The sequence below is a fragment of the Gasterosteus aculeatus genome, chromosome 1 (assembly GCF_964276395.1).
Source record: "Gasterosteus aculeatus chromosome 1, fGasAcu3.hap1.1, whole genome shotgun sequence".
NCBI lineage: Eukaryota > Metazoa > Chordata > Actinopteri > Perciformes > Gasterosteidae > Gasterosteus > Gasterosteus aculeatus.
In genome coordinates this window covers 16301321-16324283 of record NC_135688.1, presented here as the reverse complement: position 1 = coordinate 16324283, position 22963 = coordinate 16301321, and the positions used below count along the sequence as shown (strand labels likewise).

Below are 22963 nucleotides of genomic sequence, written 5' to 3'. Positions count from 1 at the left end.
CCCATAACGCTCGCAGCGGTGCAGCGGTGGTTCTTGTGCACCGACTGCGGACCGCGACGACTATTTTACGCTTCGGCGAGGTTTGAATGTGGCTTCGTTAGTTTAGCTCAGCGGTCTCTGTTTAGCTGCCTGTTAGCAGGCTGAAGCCGCGCTGCTTCACGGAAACATGAAGACCCGTTTAACAGACTGTCGGACCTTTCTGCTCTGTTCTCTGGCGTGACAGGTAAATCCTTTTGATAGAACTGCGCAGTGCAGGTGAAGGACGTGGCGGCACAGAGCAGGTGGAGGAAAACCCGCGAGTCTAAAAGTTTGCCGACCCCTGCTATAGACCTGTCCTAGGAGGGACATCTAATGGACAACCAAGTGTAGAGACAACACAGGGGGTCCCTGGGCCTGAGAAGGGAAGAAAAGGAGTTTAATGTTAAATGTGACTAAAACTAATTACATTTTAGTCTAGTTTTTGTCGACAAACTAGACTAAAACTAATTAAACTAGTTTAAATGACAATGTGACTAAAACTAAAATGCATTTTCGTCTTAAGACAATCAAAAATAGCTGCCAAAATTAACTCTGCTTTGCAAGCACTTCAGTTCCTTGTAAAATGACTGATATCCAGATGTTGCTGTGGTTCTAATCTGATGTGTTGCAATATCAACTCTGACCTGGAGGCGTTCCTCAGAACGCAGACTCACTCTTACTCTGGACCCTCAAAGCTCAAGATGCGCTCGCTGGGACCTTTTAGCCTTTTTTTGGTGGCGCTCTTCGCCTGTGTAAATAACACTTTTCCACCACCATGTGACAGGTGAGAAATGACAAGCTGTTATTCAAAAGGTTTTTCTATACAGGACACTTGATCACTCTTAATGTTGATTCAGAAATGAAGCTTTGGTTAATATGCCGCTGAACCCCTCAGCGTCTGATTCTTTACACTTTTACTAATGAGGGGGAAAGAATAGCGGGCAGAGTACTGCGGTTTTTCTTTCATAGAATTCTCAAAGCAAGAGTTAAACTAACCTTTGCCCCCACATGACCTTATTGTGCTGATAGACTTTGTACTTGCACACTAGTACATCGGATCTGTTTAACAACCGTTTACATTAATTTCAGTCAAATCTACTGCCGTGGGCCCATTTTGCATCAAGTGCAAATGGCCAAATTCTTCGACGATGACAAGTACTTTGTTGACATGAAGCTGAGGGAATCTCCTGGTAAGTCAGTCGGTACGTTTATTTTGTTCCAGGTCATTTCCTCATTACTTGGCTGCTGCGGGTGCTCTTTGTGTCTTCTCCAGATGTGGTTTTGTCTGCTTTTCGCAACCTTACAAATGAATCTGCGAACCAGATGGTCGCGCCTGCGAAACTGAAGGAGTTCCTAAACGCATACTTTGAGAAACCAGGGACAGAGTTTGAGTCGTGGACTCCACCAGACTGGCATGACAAGTGGGAACCAGTTAATACTCACGTAGCACAGTGACGGGTTTTTAGAGTCTGCTTGATTGACGTGACTTTATTTTCTAAAATGCAGGCCAAAGTTCCTGGAAGGAATAGCAGACGAAGAATTAAGAAAGTGGGCAGGAAAGATTCATTTACTGTGGAAGTCGCTCGGCAGAAAGGTGAGTGATGGAGCTCCAAGACCCAAACGTCGCACACCTTCTCAGATTATCATTCCAGTCATTTTGTAAATTATTTTGGACAGTTGGTAGATTGAAAATCTTTTCTGGTTTTGTTCTGTACGTTTGGACCAAACGAGCATTTTGTCATTTGGCAAATGGGCTTTAGTAAAATCAATGTTCATCTTTTTAAATGACTTGGTAACCACATGATTTACTGAGAGGATTCTGATTCATCAAGAACGACATTGTTGATGAATAAAATCAATGACTTCTCCTGCAGATCAGTGCAGGTGTTAGAGACCAGCCAGAACTCTACTCGCAAATATACACCCCACACCCCGTGGTAGTTCCCGGGGGCCGCTTCAGGGAGCTCTACTACTGGTGAGTGAACAACAACGAAGCCGCGCTCTCGTCTGAGAATGAAGGCGCGCCGGGTCAGTGAGGACGGACAACCCGCCTGTCCTGGCCCGTCTCTGCTGGGACAGTGACCTCCGCCTCTCTGTGTGCCCCTCAGGGACTCCTACTGGGTCATCAACGGGCTCCTGCTGTCAGAGATGACCGACACGGCCCGCGGGATGATACAGAACTTCCTCCACCTCGTTAACCGGTAAGCCCCAAAGCACATTTAGTCTTTCATAGCACTTTAAAAGAAGACACAAATCCAGCTCGCTGCATGTAGTTCAGCCGGGGCTCACTTTGAAGAAGTCATTCAGCAACGCAGGTTGTGCATTTTGGATAGCGAGCTCTCTGGTGTTTTAAGATTTGTGAAATAACATTTTTTTTTTTCCTCAATCACTGCTACAGATATGGCTTCGTTCCAAACGGTGGGCGGATTTATTATGAAAGGCGCAGTCAGCCTCCATTCCTCACTCTCATGGTGGAGAGCTACTATCGAGCAACCAAGGACAGAGAGTTCCTCAGGTGATATTTAGTTTTGAGCTGAAGTCCTGCCAAGCATGTTGTCATTCTCCAGCTTCCTCTAGTCTCTCCCAGAACAGACAAAAAGCAGATTAAACAACAAAACCTCAACGCTCGTCTGCTTCTGATATGAAAAGGAGACGCTCCAAGTTTCATGTTGTGTGCCGATCTTAAGGACCTTGAAGTATTCTATCTCTGCTGTCTGCACGAACCTGGTTCAGAGTAGCGTTACCGGCTTTGGAGCAGGAGTACAATTTTTGGATGCACAACCGGTCTGTGAGGGTGCCACTAAATGGAACGGAGCATCTGATGAACCGGTACCACGTGCAGGTGGACTTGCCCAGGTACGCTCTAAAATAAATATAATACACAATCAAATACAATTTCGGTTTTGTGTATACGGCTCTGCCTACTGTTTTTTTTTAATAGGCCAGAATCCTACACAGATGATCTGGAATTGGCTGAAGGACTCACGAATGGTAAACTCTTAGTGTTTATATTGTTGGTGGCTGAATGAGTCCACCTTTTGAGTTTGAGAACACAACGGATCTAAAGATATCACTGGAAAAAATATATTGTTTCCAATTGGTAGAAGTGGAATATCTTTTTGATTTGATCATCTGTGCAATACAAATATCTTCTGAATATTCCTCCGTACCATGGTATGAATATATAATGCTGACAATTTTAACTGAACAGCTAGTTTTAAGTTTTCTTTATTTTGTTTTCAATATTTAATCCATATTTATTTTTCATAGAAACTCATCAGTAATTCCCTACTATTGGCAGAGACATTCCTTTTTCTTTTGTCTCTGAAGCAATTTAAAAATCAAACAATATGTTGGATATTTGACACTTCGGATGCCGGTTAGTTGTGGCTCTCCGTTGCAGTAGATGCTTTTTCCTTGCCCTCAGTGCGTAAGGAGCAGCTGTGGATGGATCTGAAAGCGGGAGCAGAGTCAGGCTGGGATTTCACTTCCCGCTGGTACGCTTCCGGGTACGACGGCAGTAACGGCAACCTGGGGGAGACCAGCACCAGTCAGATCGTGCCCACTGACCTCAATGCTCTCATGTGCCTCAACGAGAGGACTCTTGCTACATTTCACAGGATACTGGGTGATTACACAGGCAGCCTTTGACCTTGGAACTAACTGTAGCCTTCACACCACTTTTATTTCCCACCCGGTGTTACATAACTGGTGTTTCCTGGCAGGTGATGGCAACTCAAGCGCTCTGTATGACGAATATGCAGCCCGCAGAGTGGAGGCGATCGAGTCCGTGCTGTGGGATGCGGAGCGGGGAGCCTGGTTTGACTTCAACCTGATGACACACTCCAAACGCTTTGAGTTTTACCCCTCAAACCTGGCACCTGTTTGGGCAGAGTGCTACTCTCGGCCTGACATGGCAGAGAATGCAGTAAAGTATCTGAAGGTTGGTGGACATCTTAGTCTTCATTGTGGTCTCATCTTGGAAATTGCATATTTTCCCCAATTTACCTGCTAGAGATTTGTTACCGGAATGTGAGACATCTGACGCAACCACAATATAGTAGAGGTGTTGCCAATTTGGACGGAGATTATCAAAGACATTTTCTAATTGATACTGATACTAATAGTATTTTGGAAACATAAGTTTGGGTTTACAGAGGAAAATAAATATAAAACACACTAATATAGGAAGGTTCAAATGAGTTCACCCTGCGCCGCCAATGTTTTTTGGGTATTGTCCAAAACCTGATCAAATATTCTGAGGATGCATTCAGTGACCACTTTATTAGGTGCAACCTTACAATCTATTGCTATTCAATAAATTAGCATTGCCGTACATTGTGTATCTTGTCAAAACGAGTGTACATTTATTTATGTTGATTACTGAGGTCCGAGATAAAGATGGTGTACGTGAGGCAGGCCGGCCTGTGTTAGAAGCACACTTTGCCCTTTCCCACACAGTAGTAGTATGATTTGTTCTATTCTGTTAACTAACTAAAGAGTTATGGCTAAATGTGCATCTCTAAGGTCAGTAGCCCAAAGCCTAGATGCCCAATTAGCTACAAAGTTACAAAAAATATTACATTACAGGTCATTTAGCTGACGCTTTTATCCAAAGCAACTTACATTACACCTTAAACCCATGGCTTTGCATTTTGCCCAGGGAGCAATTAGGGGTTAGGTGTCTTGCTCAGGGACACTTCGACTTGAGACATGGGGCAGCCGGGACTCGAACCACCTACATTGCAGTTCCCAGCATACCCACTCTACCCCCTGCGCCACCTCAACCCTCAATAAAATGTTCCCACTAAATCCAGCAGATGGCGCGCACACACCGCACTGCTCAGATCCATGCATGCACTTATGGTTGCTGGTTTTGAATGTCTGTGCAGGAAAGTAGTGCTCTGCAGTTCCCGAATGGAGTCCCAACATCGCTAAGAGAGACTGGCCAGCAGTGGGACTATCCTAATGCATGGCCTCCTCTACAACACATGCTCATCCATGGTTGGTATCAGTAAGCAGTTTAAACCTGTACTGAAAATGCACTGTGATCGGTGGACCTGATTTGCGCTCTCCGATTTTGACATTGATTTTCCTCCATACATGCACACATGCTTCCTTGTAGATGCACGGTACACCCAGATTTGGGCCTCCATGTTCAACAGTCTGATTCGGGTAAAAGGCAAAATTCTTCAGAGAAATCCAGTCGACATTTAATGGTCTCAGGGGAAGACCTTTACCTTAACTTCTGTGGAATTACCGTACCAAGGATTTAGCGCTGCGCAAGTTCTGACCCTGAATTTAATGAAGAAATTCAATAAATTACATTGACTGCTACGGAGTGGTCTCTGAGCACAGAAGGGTCATAGTGCGCGTAGTGGTACATGATTAGCTACATTCATCTTTGGCCCTAAAACCTGTGCATGCAAAGGGATTTTGCGTAAACAATTTGTAAAACTAAGTTTGAATAAATAAATAATATTTTTGTATTTCTAGGTTTATCCAAACTGCCTTCAAAGGATGCTAATCAACTTGCATTTGATTTGGCACAGCGTTGGATCAAGACTAACTGGCTGGCGTACCTGAAATATGAAGCCATGTTTGAGAAGGTGAGAAATCTGTGGTTTCCAAAAGTCTGCGCTTGTGCTGCACAGTGATACAACAGCTGGCTCAGAATGTGTCATTCTCTCCCCCTCCCCCAAAAGTATGACGTGAACGGCGATGGCAAACCCGGTGGTGGAGGAGAATATGAAGTTCAGGTATTTCCTTTCATGTGTTGACGGTGTCTAATCTGTTTAAAGTCTTTCTTTTGTGTTGATTGCTGCCGATGCTCCTAACCTCATTTCTGCCTCTTAACGTGAAGACATTTGCATGCTCATAATCCATACTCTCACTTCTTTGTTCTTATCTCCTTTTCTTTTGTCTTTTTCCTTATCTTTTTTTGTATAATTATCTTACCCTGTTGGGTCTTGTTGTTGTCTACCTTTCACTTAAGGTTTCCTACCATCAGCAGAAATTAGTCACTCGTTTTATTTCTTAGTGTTTCACAGCAATCACTGTATTTTGCTGCTTTACTAAAGTGCTACGTATATTTGAAAGCATAATTTTAAGAGTTGCTGTGTTGCTGTGTTGCTCTGTAGCTGGGCTTTGGCTGGACCAATGGTGTAGCCCTGCAGCTCCTGGACCAGTATGGGGCGACACTCGCCTCAGGAAGCAGAAGCGTGTCTCCTGGCCTCGTGCTGCCTCTGGTCATCTCAGTCGCTCTCATGCTTCAGTGAATTGGAGGTGGCAAAAAAAGCCGTATTGGAGGTTTGGTTTTATTTCTGGTTTCACTGCACTGCATCACTCTTCCACTGGCAGACTTCAAACACACGAGTGGACATGAAAAGTCTTGCTACATTTTTCACTTTTTTCATGTTTTCTAGATTTTTTTTCTTCTAATATGATCAGACTAACTTTCATAGAGAGTGAAAAGGATACAATATTCTCAAAAAAAAACCCTCCTTTGATGATTTTTTTTGTATTTATCCTCTGAGCTAAATGATCTCTGGCAATATCAGATGATGCAGATCATGTGGGCCCTTCTGGTCACAGTTGCTCACATCACATCCCTGATGTCTAACTGACCTTGCAGACTCAACTAAATCAATTACTTGGTGTATTGCTTAACTAAGGTGGAATGTATTAATGTTGAAACTGTTGGACTCAAGACAATGTTATTTAACCTTTACAAATCAACCGAGGAACTTGGAGACTTCCATGTTAAATAAAGTGACTTCTGCCCACCGACATCAGTGTCCTTATTGGCACCCGCGGTCGAAGGCCGCAACCCCTCTAACATGTGGTACCCTTAAATGAAGTTGCTGGTGGAAAAGGTAATTTGCTTCTTCTGACCGGCAGCAGCCCCTCCTGAGGCCTCATTTTTATGGGTTGTACGTGCTTCCAGTCCGCTCTCACGGGGGCGATATCTCACCAACGCCTTGAGGGAATTGGGACTTTGGTTATTATCAAAAGGTTGAGCTGATTAGTATTTGGTCTCTTCAAGGTCCCTCTGACCTCACTAAAAAGGTTTTGGGCTATAAGTCAATTATTAACTTAAGTGTGACAATGTCACACAAAGACCTCAGGCTAAAATGGATAGAAACTGCAACAATTTTTGGCACTTTGGTTCGGAACAGTGACGACATAAAAAATTGTACTGCATGCTTGTGGGTGCTCAACAAAAACACCAGGTGGACGTTATACAGCTGTGACATTATGGAACAGAGGAAACTGTTAAGCCGTTATCAGTGAAATCTCGGATTCCTTTTAATGCGTTTTTCTTTCAATCTCTGGATGTGACAGTAATTGGAATCCATCATGGAAATTGTGGAATCTGTTACTAACAGTTCTATATATAGTAGTAATATAACTGAATATGAATGCATTTGAAAGAATACAAATATGTTCTTGACTAGTACAAACCTATCATAGTTATACCACTTGGAAGCTAATATTGTACTTTGATCTCTCAGATAATTGGGTTCATTTTTGAAAATCCAACTCACACCGGAGCAAAAATTGACAATCTTGAACCACTTGAGTTGAGCTTGAATACATAAAAACTGATTTTTCCATTTCTGATAGTTCAAAGCTAGCCATTTTGTCTTTGGCATTTTGGCCTACATTTGCAATGAAATGCAGGTCAAGCATGAAATGAAGTCCATAAAGATATTCAAATGGTTGCCAAAAGCAGTAATGAGAAATTTGCCTCTCAAGGAAGAAAACGCATCCTTCCTTGGCTGTAAAAAACATCATGCCCGAGCAAGGATTTCACGGGATCGCTCCCTCCTTAGCGTGAGAGCACACTAGAGATTGACTATGCAACTTTAAATAGGCGAAAGGCCAATGGGTGCAGCGGTCCATGCAAAAATAAATCCCACTCTAGTCACTTGCTATTCTGAGTCTCCATCTACAAGCCTTTTCTTTTCATCCCGATGCAGAACTGACGCCCACACAATGAGCAGCACTTTATTCTGCTGCGTTTGGAGATGTTTGAGCAGCAGGCAGCTGTTAATGTTTTCAGCCCTTGCTGACAACAGTAACTCAAGTAGAACCTGCTCCTTTTGATAACTCCAACATTATCGTGCCATTTCTAGCAGGAATGTGTTTTGTTCAGTCGATGAGATTGAGCTGTAAAGTGTGAAATAAGTTGTCCGGCAGTTAAGTGCCAACGAGGGGAAACTGGGTGTGCTTATGCCCGCACACAAGAGTCTCTTTAATTACACAATATAAATCTGTTTTCTGAATAGGAAGTTCCACGGGCGGAGCATGATATGTTAAGCAGCAATGACAAGTGCATTACATAATGTAGTGGGAGTAAAGATCAGGGTGTCCTGTCCTCCCCAGTCATCCGGCAGTTTCTACTCCATGCAAATTGTCACTAATCTTTCCTTTAAAACATGTTTAAGATGTATTTGCTATAGAAAGGAGTTTATTAATTTATCTAAAATTCAAGATTCAGTTTGTCTTTAAAATTCTACATGTGTCTGTACAAGTATTTATTTTCTAAAATTTCCTGGCTATGTTAACTGTGCTTTACTTATTCCCTGATTTCCAGTGGGAGAATAAGATGAATGGCAGAAAGGTTTGATATCTCATAAAACATTTGTGGAGGAGAGAAAGTAGGCGCGTGGCTTTGCGTCTACGTGGCTTTAGACGGAGGCCTTCGCTTCAATTCTGTTCCCCGGCTCAGCCTTCACACATCGCACATCACAAAGGCTGCTCATTATCCAGAGTTCTCCCGGTGGTGCCAAGCCCCGCTCGGTGCTGCAGGAACCCTGTTCTGAACCGCCAGGATAATCCTCACCCCCACCCACCTACATGCCTGCAGTCTGAAGACCCACCATGGGGGATGTGCAGGCAGGTGGGCAGTCTGTCTGTCCTCTGATGGTGAATCTCAGCTACCAGCAATACCTGATCAAGATACTCTTATCAATAACTCATTAAGGCATCATGCCTGTCTTGTGTAATGCATTTAATCAAATATGACAAAGGACTACAAAAAACCTCTTTCTCTGCACTAAGTTATATTTCTTGGAGAATACTCCCACTCCTTGACCTCTAAACTGAAAATATTAGATAACTGGAGGCATTAGACAGCTAGATATGAGATAGCTCTGTAATATTGATTTGGCACTGTCTGGAGATATCAGGCTTCTTCTAATCAATAACTATAGAAATAGTTCCAATAAAATGTCTCCATCTCCTTAAGAGGATATTTTAAAATTCAATATAATGGAAGGAACTGCTATATGTGAGAGAAAATGTAATATTGTCTCAGCTGATCTTGAACTTGAGGAATCTCTCAAATGTTTCATATCGCTTTGTGGGGATTGTCGTTGGCTCTTACATATTTCTCTCTGATATTGTCAAGTGTGGCTGTGGATATACTGTTTTTATGGTCTAACTAAATGTATCATATTTGGACTTGCACAGAATATCTAATTCAGACACCATAGACCTTTAATATAGTTTATATTAATGTAAGACCTTTACAATGGCATAAAAGGCTTCCAGTATTTCATTTATTTTTCCTAGGGAAATTTATTCTACGACTGAGCTCATATTTACTTATATTTTTAGAATGTTGTAGAAGTATCATGTATGAGGGTTTTAAAATGGCTGAAGCTCTTTAAATACTTCTACTGAATATAATATCCACGACTAAATATACAACAATATAAGTTAAGAAAATGATCCTTAGTTATCATTTAAACAAAAGAATTCGCTACCGTGCTTCTTTGGTGTTGTGTGTGTGTGCTTTGATCATACTGACAGCACAAGCACTCCACATCTGTCATCAAATTTTGATCCAAAAGTCGTTAAATGATGCATGTAACTTTTTCTTTTCTATTTGACTTTGAGTAAAAAAAAAAAACACTTTCTGCATTTATTTATTAATGGTTTATGCCAAAGTGTCAGCATACAGTACACAGGCTGTAAAAACTGTACTGAACTGTAAAAAGCCCCGTAGTGACTGTCGCACGCACAAATTATCCCCCACCGGCCCAGAACCATTGTGAAAATTAGTGTTCAATTAGTGTTCACCAATCAAATCTTTCTTTAAATGAGGACGCTAGCAGTACTTGCAGTCAACATAGATTCTATGGTGACACTCGTGCACCATTGGAAATTTTAGAACTGTGTACATGGAAGAATTAAGGATTGGAATTAGGGAACGAGTGTTATTCCTCTCACTAGTTGCTGTGATTCAGCAGCTTGTTTCTATGCATTAATAAACTGCTTTTATGGTTGAATGTGGGCGTGTACAGGCAGATGAGGCTGAACCAGTGGCGCGTGTTTACAGGCTGATGTGATGATTTTTAAAAATCGATCTAATTATAAGGATTGATATATCTCAGAAGGGTTGACACAGTTTTGCTATTTGATGTATTTTTCATTATGGGAGACTTTGATGATTGCAATTTAAACGTCACATTGCCAGCTTTTGAACAGTATGTTAACTGTAATACCAAGACGAATCGGACTTAAGACAAGTGCTATGGTAATGTAAAAGATGCATACACAGCCATAGCTAAACCACCCGTCAACAACAAAGTAATTAAAATAAAACTTCATAGACAAAAGCACAATAGCGTATGGACAAAACCAATACACAGCAAAAGAAAAGTGTACGACAATAGACTAGAGCAACCATACCAGGCTGAAGCATGCGTTGCATTGGTTAAACAGTGTCTTATGTAGCTAAATTTAACGAGATTACATTTCAAGACCGTTATCACATGTTTTACCTGTTTTTTAAAAGAATAAAAATACAAAATAATGCCTAAATATTTAGAATGTGACACTACCTGCAGCCTCGTACCAGCAACATAAACATCTGGCTCCGGGGCCACATAGCAAGCACTCTTTGTGAAGAACATACATACATAATTAATGTATAAACTGAATTGTAAAGGTCCCAAAATAGAACCCTGGGGTTCTCCCACAATAGATCTTTGAGTAGATGATTAAACATCAACCACTCTGACACACTGGGTTCTTCCTTCAAGGTAGGATTTCAGCAAGAGAAGAGAATCTCGGGAAAAGTTTATTAATCAGGATATTGTGATTCACTACACCCCTTTTATCCATTTTAGGCTTCAAATTCTGTAAGAGAAGTCAAATGATTTGCTCTGTATACAAACTACAGAGGATGCAGCGGATTTTCAGGAATTAAAAAAATATTAATTCAGCTTTTAGCATTCCAACCCAATTTCAGCAGGATTTGCACTAAGCGGTATTCCTCATTCCTCACCAACCGTACCGAGCAGATCAGGGTGAACGTGACCTTGTCGAAATCCGTGACCATGAACAGCGGCAACCCCCAACGGTGCGTCAGTTCACCAATCCTGTTCACACTAATGAATGTAGATGCGGCACTGCTAACAACTACACGATAACGTTTTCTGCCATCCTGGGTTTCATGTGCGATACATGAGATACAGCTGTATACAAACACTTCCTCATTCTCGATGTAAAAAAAAGGAGGTGGTGGTATTTGACCCCAAATCCATTGGAGACCACTCACCAGTGGTTATCCATGAGCAGAACATTCACAGGTTGACTCTACCTGAACACCAAAGTGTAAGACTTTTATTTTTTTTAATGTATTTTTTTAATCTTACCTAAACATTACACATTACACTGCCATGACGGTAGTGTGAAATGTATCTGTTGGCTGGCGACAGTCTCTGGATGTACTGTATGTATGCTTTATGTTAATGTTTGTCTTTCTTAACAGCTGACATTGTTGGTCTCCAAGACAAATTTCCTTCGGGACAATAACATTTATCAAAAGAAAACAAAAAAATGGAAGGTCCCTTCTCCCTTCCAGGACTGCTGCCCAAAAGGGCCACTGTGAGGCAGCAGAGGTCTTTGATCTATTGAATGATACACCTCGTTTTCCCAGCCCTGCCATTTTTGAGTAGTGGACATACAATCAATACGGATGCCACAAAAGCCTATCACCATCTTCCAAGGACACTGTTTCTTTGGCTTCTACCTGGCATTACAAGCGTTAAAAGACAAACACATCACAGTCTCTGGCCGTCTTGCAAGACTCAAACAACACACAATATTTCACACTGATTTTTCAATTATCCAGCTGAGTGGGATGTCAGTGTGCCGACTGGCTCAAATCAATAGTCTGCTGATGGTGAAGACTTGAATTGTTAGATCTAGGGTTGTACACACTTCACTGTGAGAAGGAGATGGTTTTTCACCGAGAGTACTTTTTGTTGGAGTAATTGAGGGTGATCAAGCGTCTTGTAGACGCCACAGAGAGGGTCAACACATTGATGTTTGTAACACTCTTTCACCGAGAGATGAAAGCAGCGCTGTGTTAACCGCCTGGGCTCGATGCGGCAGCACGATGTGGGTGTTTGTGTGTATGCGAGAAAGAGAGAGAGAGAGAGAGAAAGGTATGAGACGTTTCTGCACCCAGGGAGACTGCTTGCATGGTAGTCCCATCGTGGGATACAAACAAGTCCGGCAAAACATGCCGTGTAGAGGAGGCCATGCCCGGAGAGGAAGATGAGCCAAAAGCGGCAGGGATGAGAAAGCGAGGGAGTAGAAGAGAGCACATGAGGAGTCCTGCTTATTACAGCTGCACAGATGGTGCAGCAGATGAGATGGGAGGGATAGATGGATAGATAAGGAGTGAGAGAAAGACAGGGACGGAGAGAAATGGCTCAAGAGCGCGTGTTTGACAGTGTACATAAGGAGCGCCGAATTGAAAAATTTCCAAGGGAAACACTTCAATATTTATTGTTCTGTGCCTGGTTGGAAACTTTCTTTCCCCTCCAATTTGTCTGCAAGAAAAATGGCTGAGGGCCGGCTGATAAATATTAATTTCTTTGCAGGGAGGCGTGATACTGAAGGTAGGAAAGATTGAGCAACATATGGTGGAAGAGAAAGAATGTTCCAAAGACGGAGAGGAGGAAAAGAAGGAGGGAAATCAAATTACCGGGAGGGTTCAGTCGCTCTCACGAGGCTGCTTTTGCAAGGGAGCAGTGTTTAAATAGGCCCGACTTTGTGCTTTGTCAGATATTTTTTCAGGTATAGTCAATATTCAGTCATTCAGTCTACCACTAATAAAGGTAGAATTTATATGAAGAGAACATTTCTTACCTTGAAAGACGAGTGACCCATGCGGACACAGGTGCTTTACACCCCCCGTCTAGCTCTAAGTATATGTTTGATGATCAACAATCTTATAGCTTATTTGGGTCCTCGCCACAACTAGTCGTAGAGGAACCTATTGTATTTCATAGAATTATTATTCTCTCTAAGAAATTTTGCCTTTTTGGGGCCGTTATCATATTCAAAAAGTTAAGTTAAATTTGGCATGCATATGACTGGTGAAAAATTTGATCATTTGGGTATAAAGAGATATCTCTATAGCGCCTCAGAGACATTTGAAACTTACCACATTAGGTCAGTTTTTTTTCTTGATGCCCGATTGACTTGAAATTTGGCATTTGCTCTTGGGTTTGCTCTACAAAAAAAGTCAGTCATGGGATGCAAATGCGCCGAACTACATTTTTGCTAATAATCCTGAATTATTTCTCCTAAATGTGTCCGATTGTCAAGAAATTGTATGTGAATTGTTATTGGTTCAATGTCGCCCCGAATCATATAAATCATGTTTATTTCTTATGGTTTTGAGAAGATATGGGCTAATGAACTTTGAAAAGGGTGTGGCTTAATCTGGCAAGACACAATGAATTGGCCTGCCCTCACCAAAAATATATCTAAACATCGAACCCCTGAACACACTCTCATTTTTAAAATAATATTTGAAGACTAGGGGGGCGCTGCCCAACCATAAAGCCCACACCTTGTTGGTTAGCAGTCACGTAATGTAATACGTCTTTACAGACCCTTTTAGTATTAACATTCTACTGGTTGAGCGCGCTGTGGGAACACTGGACCTTTAGAAGACTGAAATGTCCCTGTGATGGCTGAAGATACTCTTCCTGGTGTTGATCTTTATCTGAACGGCTGGATATACTGTACCTGTAGCAGGGCTTCCTGACGAGCATATTAGAACACGATGAATGGCCTCTGGAGCTCCATCCTACTTCTGGGGGTTTGTCACATGACTGCATCCTAGAGTTGACATCCAATACCGGCACAGATGTGAACATTTAGAAAGAGGATCCTCTATTTCTACACTTTGATATTACAGGCAGAGAAATAAATCAATGTGTAATATAAGGCAAATTAATGATTTCCTTTGGCTGTAATCAATACACAATTAGTCTTTTTGTGTACCTGTTTATGAACGAAATAGTGTTTCTGTGTACAGTGCAAGCCACAACATCCTTTGATTAACATGCACAACCTAAAAAAACTCGTTTGATGTGGAAGCTAATTTATTTCCTCTCCAGAAAGACAACAAAGGACGTGCACTGATGATTTCTGTCACTGTTTCTTTGTTTCATTGCCCTCATTGGGACCGCAAAAATCTAAATATTTACAAAGGTCAGGTCAAAACCATCTTCATCCATTGGAGACCTGTTGTATCCCAGAGGAATAGAATAATGAAGAAACCAATTTCCTCTTTTGTCAAAGCTATGTGAACCATGTAATCAGCAAATCCTGCCAAAACACCCTTCACAGGGAAAGAGAGGGGTATTTCATTTTAAGGAAATATTGGAGCTTCACAGCTTTTATTGCCTGTGAAGTGATTGTCATCTATTCTAAATGAAAACCTGCTTGGGTCTTATAACGTATTTTATCAGAGGGTATGAGTGATTGACACAGCTTTTGTGATTTTTGAACTGGCAACAAGGAAATAACCTAAGATTCCATTCATCAACTTTATTATCTGGTATCAGAACTTTTTTTACTATTTACCTTACTCACCTTTACTTGTCCTTCCTCTTAAAAGGTAGTGAAAAGGTGTAAAAAAACAAAACATTTTAATAATGAAAAATTCATGTTGATGGAGGGATTTTTTTTTGTTGCAGAGCAAGAGTTACCTACTGGTGTGGGCTGGAGAGTCAGACAAAACACCCTCCCAGGTGCTGCTGCACCAGATGGGCTCGGGCTGCGATGATAATATATTCCCTAAGCGTTGGCTCTGCCTTTGAAAAATGCCAGTGCTGGGAGAATTCGGCCTTGTGCTATTTGAAAGGGAAGCCGCAGGGGAGGCAGATGCTCTGATATTCCAGCAGGGGTATCGCTGTGGGGCTCCGTGACTGTTCTCTGCCTGGCAGGGGAAGTTTCGGTTGAGTCGCGCCTACGCGGCTCAGCGGGAGAAGCCAAGAAATAGCAGGCAATGAGCAACGGCGTGCTCCTCGGTTCACATTGCTGCATTTACCAACAAGTGAGAACATGATTAAAGATTTGATAACAAACTGTACAAACTTATAGCGCCAGGTTCAATTGAAGCAGGGCGGTTTTGGCCCTTACATATGTCATCGGTTTCACAAGATGGGCGTCATACTCTGTACGATTTGAGGAAAACTGAAAATCTAAATCTGGTTAATTATTTTACAGTGAAGGTGTCCATTATGTTGCAATAGACGAGATGAGGTACAAAATAAGGAACCACGATTCGTGTCAGATAATTGAGCTCCATTTTAGTCCACTGGGTATATTGTGGGTATAAACACAATAATGCAAACAGCTCATGGGAAATTATTTAAATGACTGCATAAAGGCATGTATGTATGTATGGGGTTGAATCACAAATCCCACTAAAACAAATTGTTCAATAATCTTGGCAAATATCATCTGGAATTGCCTTTACATTTAAACTTCAAGCCCAACATTAACAATGGGAAAACAACATGATTTTTCCATCTTTATAAATGCAGCCAATTATAATCAAAAGATTATAATCCAGACACACTGGTTTGGTGCTCCTGTGGGAAGTCGTGGTGCAGGGGTAGAGAGGATACGCTGGGAACCGCAATATTGGTGGTTTGAGTCATGGCTGCTCCATGTCCCAAGTCTAAGTGTCCCTAAGCAAGAAACCTAACCCCTAATTGCAATCACATTTTGCTATATTTTTCTTCCTTCAGTTTTTATTTTGAATTTGCCGCTTTTTAGCTAATCTGTCTGCACTGTTGAGACAAATGGTCAAATTTGCTTAGGAAGGTTCCTAATTTAATAAAAGGATCCAGAAGTAGTGTACGTTGCCGCCATGAGAAGAGCCTGTTCCCATCCACCTCCTCGTTGTTTCCCTTCCGCGAGCCGGTGTCCGTCGTGCAGCTACCGATGTTAACTTATGCGGCGAGGTTGACTGAGTTATCATTGTATGTCCTGGTGTTCTCTTATCCTTTTCCGCTTCATGTCCCTTACTCCCGTATCCGTCCACGCTGGATCCGTCCCCGTTCATTTAAGAAGACAACGGACACACATGACATGCATGGTATTGACAAAAGTTGCTATGAATGGCATCCAACTAAATATTCTTTGTAATATTTTTTGGGAATGCGACTTTAAGTTGCACATTTAGTGTCCCTTTGGAATAGGCCACTGTAAAGAAAACATTCCCAGGAGTCATTCTACTAAATAATTATGTAACTCCGTGAAGTTGTGGGGAGATGGTATTGTTCCATTCATTTCAAAGTGACAGCCTGTTGAGTGTGATTACACTAGTTTGTATTTCCAGAAGCTAATAGCTGCAGTTCTTTGAGAAGACATGTCCCTGTGACATGCCTCCCCTGTCTCCACCGAAATGAAGAGAGGCCTTGGAATGCGCGGCTGAGTTTATCACTGTTAATGAGAGAGATTGCAGTAGGACACACTCCATTACGCATGAGCCAGATGATGAATTACAACGCTTTCCATGACTCTCTGACCCTAAAGGATGTTTAATTAATCAGAGAATGGACATGGGCACCATCAGATTGAAGGAAAATCAGCCAGGGCTGCACGGAACACATCCTGACTCCCACACATGGCTATATTTCCCACTCCCACACATTGCCAGGTGTGATTGTATAAAATAAGAACAAAGAGAATGGAGATACACCTTCTCTATCTCTCGGGGGCTTTTACTAACACTAACTGCAATTTGAATGTGAAACAACCTCAGCCCTTAATTTTTAGAATATGAATAATTGAGTCACATAGGACTAAGAGGACGAAAAAATGGGATAGAAGTGTAGAAGAGCAACAGTTACATTACACGTCATTTAGCTGACGCTTTTATCCAAAGCGACTTACATTGCATTTTTAACCCACGGTTTTTACATTTTTCAGTTAGGGGTTGGGTGTCTTGCTCAGGGACACTTCGACATAGGACATGGAGCAGCTAGGGGTCAAACCGCCAACCGTGCGGTGCGTGGTGCACCCTCTCTACTCCACGCGCCACCGACGCCCCCCAGTTCCTGTAGTTAGATCTCTAGAAGAGTTGCACTGACGGGAGAGATCCTGGAAAAAAAAAGCCAGGACGTTCTTCACCAAATTTAGAAGTAGTAGTTAAACTGAAAGGAAATTCAATACACACTAGAGATGTTCACAATTGTTGGAATGTATTGAAAGGATGGTTGTAATGAAGCTTTGATTTTCCTTGGTAGGAAAACAGTGTTTTAAGTCCCAAATCAACCATCTTCCATCTATGACGTCTTGGTTCAAAACAAAACACGTATGTGGTCATTTTGGGGTCTGCCCTGTTTTGGGAAATACTTCAGATCGCGTAATAATTAACCTCATCAATTTAGAGTATCTGTAGCTCTAACTAATGCATTTCTTTATTAGAAATCATATCATATTATCGTGAGTCTTGTGAAAAAAAGCGTCTTCAAATCACTTGTTTGGTCCAAACAACATTCCTAAAGCCAAACTATGTGACGTGCAGCTAAAGGGATATTCTGTTAGTTTGTTCACAATAATTATGACTATTGTGACTCTTTCTGTCATGCTAATTTTACACTCCCAACTTCTATTGCAGAGATCCGATAGAATGAGAATAAAATAAAAATGTCATCTTAACATGAATTCATGACATGTTTTAATACGTTTTTGGTACTTAACATGATTTTCTCTGTTTCCTTTCCCTAAAACAAACAGGGAGAAAAGACAGATGCCAACACAACCAAAATTCAGCTCTCCATATGGCAAGACAAAGTGATTAAATGTCTACTTATAAGAGGAATAACTGAATGCGTGATCCACCAACAGTAAACACTACCACTAATGATATAGTCTAAAATCTAATTTCAGAGTGATAACGTTGGATGAGCAAAGTGTCAGCAAGTTATAGAATCCTATGCAGTTACTGTGAACCGACACAGCTATTCCAGGCTCTGAGTTTACGTTTTTTAAATAAGTCATGCTTATTTGGAAAGCCACAGCTACAGCTGGCCCAAATATAAGCTGTGTTGTGTGTGTCCTTGTTTCCTAAGATCTCTACAATGGGGCTAGTTAGAACTACCCTCAGAGTCACAGTGACCACATTCTTCTTGAATTAGCCAAGTTGTGGGCTGATGTAAAAAGCTCTCCCTGCATTACCTTTATAATAAGGTGAGAAATGGATACAGAGTTGACATTTATTGAGATGAATTACACCGCTAAGTATGTAAATGATGTAGTGTGGATTATGTAAATGGTGTCATGAAAATGTAAGATGAAGTATGTTTCAAGAACCTGCAAACAATTTTCAAGCCAGATGGAAGTAGAAAACCAATGGCAACTGCTTGAGATACATGAAGAATTATCAAAGACTCCAGGATGCTTTAGATTACTGGTTTGGCCCATTCACTACAAGATTCACTGTAACTCCAGATGTTCTTTTAAACCACTGAAGGCCAATGTTGCGGAACAAATGGCTCTGTTGCTTACGACAAAAATCCTGTTTTGTCATAATACTGACCGACTGTTATTTACGCTGCAGAAAAAAAAGCTCCCTCAGACTACAGTCTCCTTCAAGGTGAAGTAATGGCTTTAGTTGTATTTAATTTGGGCTATGATTCTTTAACAATCCTCTTATGCATTTTTTGGAGGCTTTGTGGCAAAAAAATATTCCCTTGAATAAATGTCCACACCATTGTGTTTTGTAAGCAAAACACCATATCTATTAGATTGAATAAAATTTACTTATGGATACTCTGAAATGATTTGACATTGATAGGAGCAAATGACAGCATGCGTATTTCTTCATCCCAGCATAATTGTATGTGGCAGAATTGTGGATATAGTGGAGAAAAGAGCCAGGCATGAATTTGGCCTCCAAATTTGACTTTGAAAGAGAGGACTCGCTTATTATTTAAATTTAAACGTAAATTATGCTGTGAAAGATCACAAAGACATGACAGAAATACTGTATGTGAGCTACAGGCTGCCAATTGGTGCCGCATTTTAAATGGCGCTCAATTAAAAGCTACACACAGCGACTGAGTTCATTTCACCTTTGATATCAGAAAAATCTGCCAAGCTGGATTTTAATTAACTGTGTCCATAAATTCCCATATTTGTCCATGGATGTGATAACTGCTTGTTTATAGACACCGAATATTAATAGCCATTGTTACTCTTCATATATCCATTTGTGATTTTCGACAAAATCATTTTACCATATCTTTGCCTTGCTTGGCTATGGTTGTGGGGGGTTTTTTCTACAGTTTTAGTTATCTTCCTGAGAATTTTATGAATAACAAAGAAATGGAGTAAAGTTTGTGGTGGCCCCAGGTTTAATTGATTGCAAGCTGTGACTGAGCTATGGATTACAGCCTCTGTGTGGCAGTGTGTTCTCGCATTGTCCCTCTTATAGACAATTCCAACTTAGCCAGCACTGCACGAACAATCCTCCTGGCTCTTCTGGTTTGTCTCATCTGCTCTCTGCATGCTGAGCATTTTCCAATCTGGCCGCAAGCAATGGAGTGACCGGCGCTCGCGGTGTCAGCTCTCCTCAGGATTGTCAGAAGTCCTCTGTCAGATCCCCCCTACCGGCTGGCCCAGCAGACTCCAAGGAAATTAACCAGGAGGAGAGACTGGGCAGAGACCTTTTCTGTTTATGCTACAACAGTGTTACTCTTTCACAAAGGAGTATGAGGGGCAGTTTAGGAGTGCATACAATTAAATAGTTTTCACCTTTTGGCTTTATGGCAACTGGCCAGAAGATCTCTTCACTTCTTATCCTTATTTCCTAATGCACTTTCTTCAGAGCAACTCAACTTGAACTTTCCATGACTCATCCGCACAGATATATAAACATTCATATCAGGCACAACATTTATATTTCCTGCTCTCACAGGCCACAGCGGCCTCCAGATTCAACTATTTACGGGAAATGGTTAACCTTTTGGATTAAAAATAACCTTCACACCAGCGCTGGATACCTGCCAAGTGTTAGTGAGGCAAACAAACCTCAGCCAATGCTAAACTTCAACCGCATTTGCCGGAGTTCATTGATTAATAGCATAACAATCGACTGAATAAAAGGGTAAGGGATCTTGTTAGAGATAAAGATAAAAGACGATACAGTACCCAATTTCTTTCGCTCCGACACTTTTGTTTAATTGCAGTTAATCAATCGAATAGAATCAGTAGGTCCAGAATGAGTATTTTTACCCACCGAAGATGCAAAATGGAACATCACCCAACCTTCAGTGAGGACTATTTTCAAAGTGGCACACCATGATTCACATAATCCCTGATCAGAAAACTACTGTCTGTAATTACATAAATTGAGAGGCCAAGCTCTCTGCCTGACCAAAATTCAACTGTTACTTTGACGATAGGTCTCTTCAATATCTCATACCAAGATGTTTGCATTTTTCAATTCAATTCAAGTATTGCCCAAAAAATGGATCTGGCCCAAAAATGGATCTGCCTATATAGTGGATTGTTCCAAGTTCAATCCAAAGGTGTTGGATGTAGAGGTCGTAGTTCTTATACACTGGAGACAAAAAGATATTGCCATGTTTTATGCAAGAGGGAATTGACAAAACCCAGACTTGGAACAGAGTCTAAAAACATAACTTTGTTGTAGCACAACGATTCCCTTTAAAGAATAACTCAATATTTTGGGAAATGCACTTGTTTGCTATCCCGCAGTATGATAAAAGGATCAATACACATTTGATCATGGTATCAACCTTTCATCTCACTCTTGTAGAGAAGGGGAGAATTTTCACCAAGATGTTAGACCCTCATAAGCAGCCCCAAACAGTTCAACATAAGGATCCTTTAACATACTTTTTACATGATACAAATGCTATACAAGATGTAGAATCACAAACACAATCAATGGAGTGCAAAACAACAAAGAAGACCTGCGTGAGCAACCTGAAGCATTAAAATTATTGAGAAATTTTTGCTCTTCATGAGTTTTTCAAAATAAATGTAAATGCACTTTTAGAAGGGAGCAATTTCTGGATTAGTCTCACTCTTACTCACAATCAGTCCTCTATTGTTTGCTTCACGGTGTCCCTAACATAGAAGACTTGCAGGGTTACAATTTCTCATAAAGCACTTGACACTCTTGGTGTGTATTGGGAAGCCCCAACAGAGCATACAAAGTACACCAGGGGCTAAAAATCCACTCACAGAAATTCTCTTAAAGATAATTACAGTGACAGTGTAAGATCTATGATAATATGCCTTTTCAACCAGAATGTAAATTAACAAAAGCAGCCGTTAATGCCGTTGTTGAAGACAGTGTCTCAGTGGAAAATAGAGGGATTTTGAATGTAGAGATGAAAATGAATCTTTGGCTGCCGTGTCTATCCTGTATTTTCCACCATGCACCCCTGTGACTAAATAAATTCAGAATAGAAGATTGTCCATAGTTTAAAAAAAATATATGGAGCTGTTATTTCCAGATGGCGAGATGCTCTTGTTTCACTGATTATAATGAAGACGACTTTTGATAAGGAGGACGGTAATAGGTGAATGAGATGAAGGAGAAATGGGTTCGATGTTGAGTGGGAAAGGGTGGAGGAGTCCTGCGGGCCTCGACTTCTTAGAAGGTGCTCATGGCCTCCAGTGGCTCTCCGTCTTCATCCTTGTCTCCCAACCCCCCCACTACTCAAGATCATTTAGGATTGACAGCGCGCTGGTTCAGAAATAGTTTAAGCTGCTTGATCTATGGGTAGATGAGGTGTCGCCGCTATCACCCTAGTCCTTGCAGCGTGATAAGAGGTGTAACTCTTGAAAGTGCCATTTTAAACCAACTCTCCTCCTATCTCCACCGTAACAACCTCCTTGACCCCCACCAGTAAGGCTTCAAGGCAAGCAATTCCGCAGAGACTGCTCTCCTTGCTGTCTTAGAGCAACTCCACACTGCTAGAGACGCCTCTCTGTCCTCTGTCCTCATCCTTCTGGACCTTTCTGCTGCATTTGACGCAGTAAACCACCAGATCTTAAATTCCTCCCTTCAGGAACTTGTGTCTCAGGCTCTGCTCTCTCCCTTCTCTCATCCTACCTTGACGGCCGCACCTACCGGGTAACCTGGGTAGGATCTGTGTCGGAACTTTGTCCTCTTACTACTGGAGTTCCTCAGGGTTCCGTCCTAGGTCCCCTCCTCTTCTCGCTCTACACCAACTCTCTCTGCGTTGCATTCGCTCTCATGGCTTTTCCTACCACAGCTATGCTGATGACACCCAACTAATTCTCTCCTTCCCTCACTCAGACACTCAGGTGGCGGCACGGATCTCTGCCTCTCTGCCTGAGATCTCTCAGTGGATGTCTGCTCACCATTTGAAAATCAACCCCGACAAGACTGAACTACTTCTCTGCGGGAAAAGATTCTCCTACACAGGACCTGACTGTTAACTTTAGCAACTCCGTGTTAACGCCCACTTTGACTGCAAGGAACCTCGGCGTCAGACTTGACAGCAAACTCTCCCTGACTCCCAACATTATAGCAACAATACAAACCTGTAGATACACGTAGCAGCATGACTGGTCTTTAACAAGCTACGCTCTCTTCACTGACTACCGG

General features: G+C 41.6%; 1 protein-coding gene across 2 annotated transcripts; it reads left to right on the top strand.

The window, feature by feature from the left end:
* The first annotated feature begins 11 nt into the window (after window positions 1-11).
* treh (trehalase (brush-border membrane glycoprotein)) lies at window positions 12-6807 on the top strand. 2 transcript variants are annotated; one of them, XM_078105258.1, is made up of 16 exons: window positions 36-223; window positions 669-802; window positions 1108-1208; window positions 1292-1439; window positions 1525-1612; window positions 1893-1993; window positions 2127-2219; window positions 2417-2533; window positions 2752-2874; window positions 2960-3009; window positions 3446-3646; window positions 3744-3961; window positions 4911-5022; window positions 5515-5627; window positions 5724-5777; window positions 6159-6807. In XM_078105258.1, the coding sequence occupies exons 2-16, from the start codon at window positions 720-722 to the stop codon at window positions 6294-6296; spliced, it is 1740 nt and encodes a 579-aa protein (XP_077961384.1). In that variant the 5' UTR covers window positions 36-223; window positions 669-719; the 3' UTR covers window positions 6297-6807. The 2 variants fall into 2 exon arrangements, with proteins under 2 accessions (XP_040048607.2, XP_077961384.1); XM_040192673.2 differs by having other exon boundaries at window positions 12-802.
* Window positions 6808-22963: the final 16156 nt, after the last annotated feature.

Excerpts from the sequence above, each read along its gene's own strand:
- treh (XM_040192673.2), top strand. The coding sequence starts at position 639 with ATGTGTTGCAATATCAACTCTGACCTGGAGGCGTTCCTCAGAACGCAG. Across the intron at positions 1,209-1,291 it reads GAAGCTGAGGGAATCTCCTG|ATGTGGTTTTGTCTGCTTTT; the intron begins GTAAGTCAGTCG and ends TGTCTTCTCCAG. Across the intron at positions 2,220-2,416 it reads TTCCTCCACCTCGTTAACCG|ATATGGCTTCGTTCCAAACG; the intron begins GTAAGCCCCAAA and ends TCACTGCTACAG.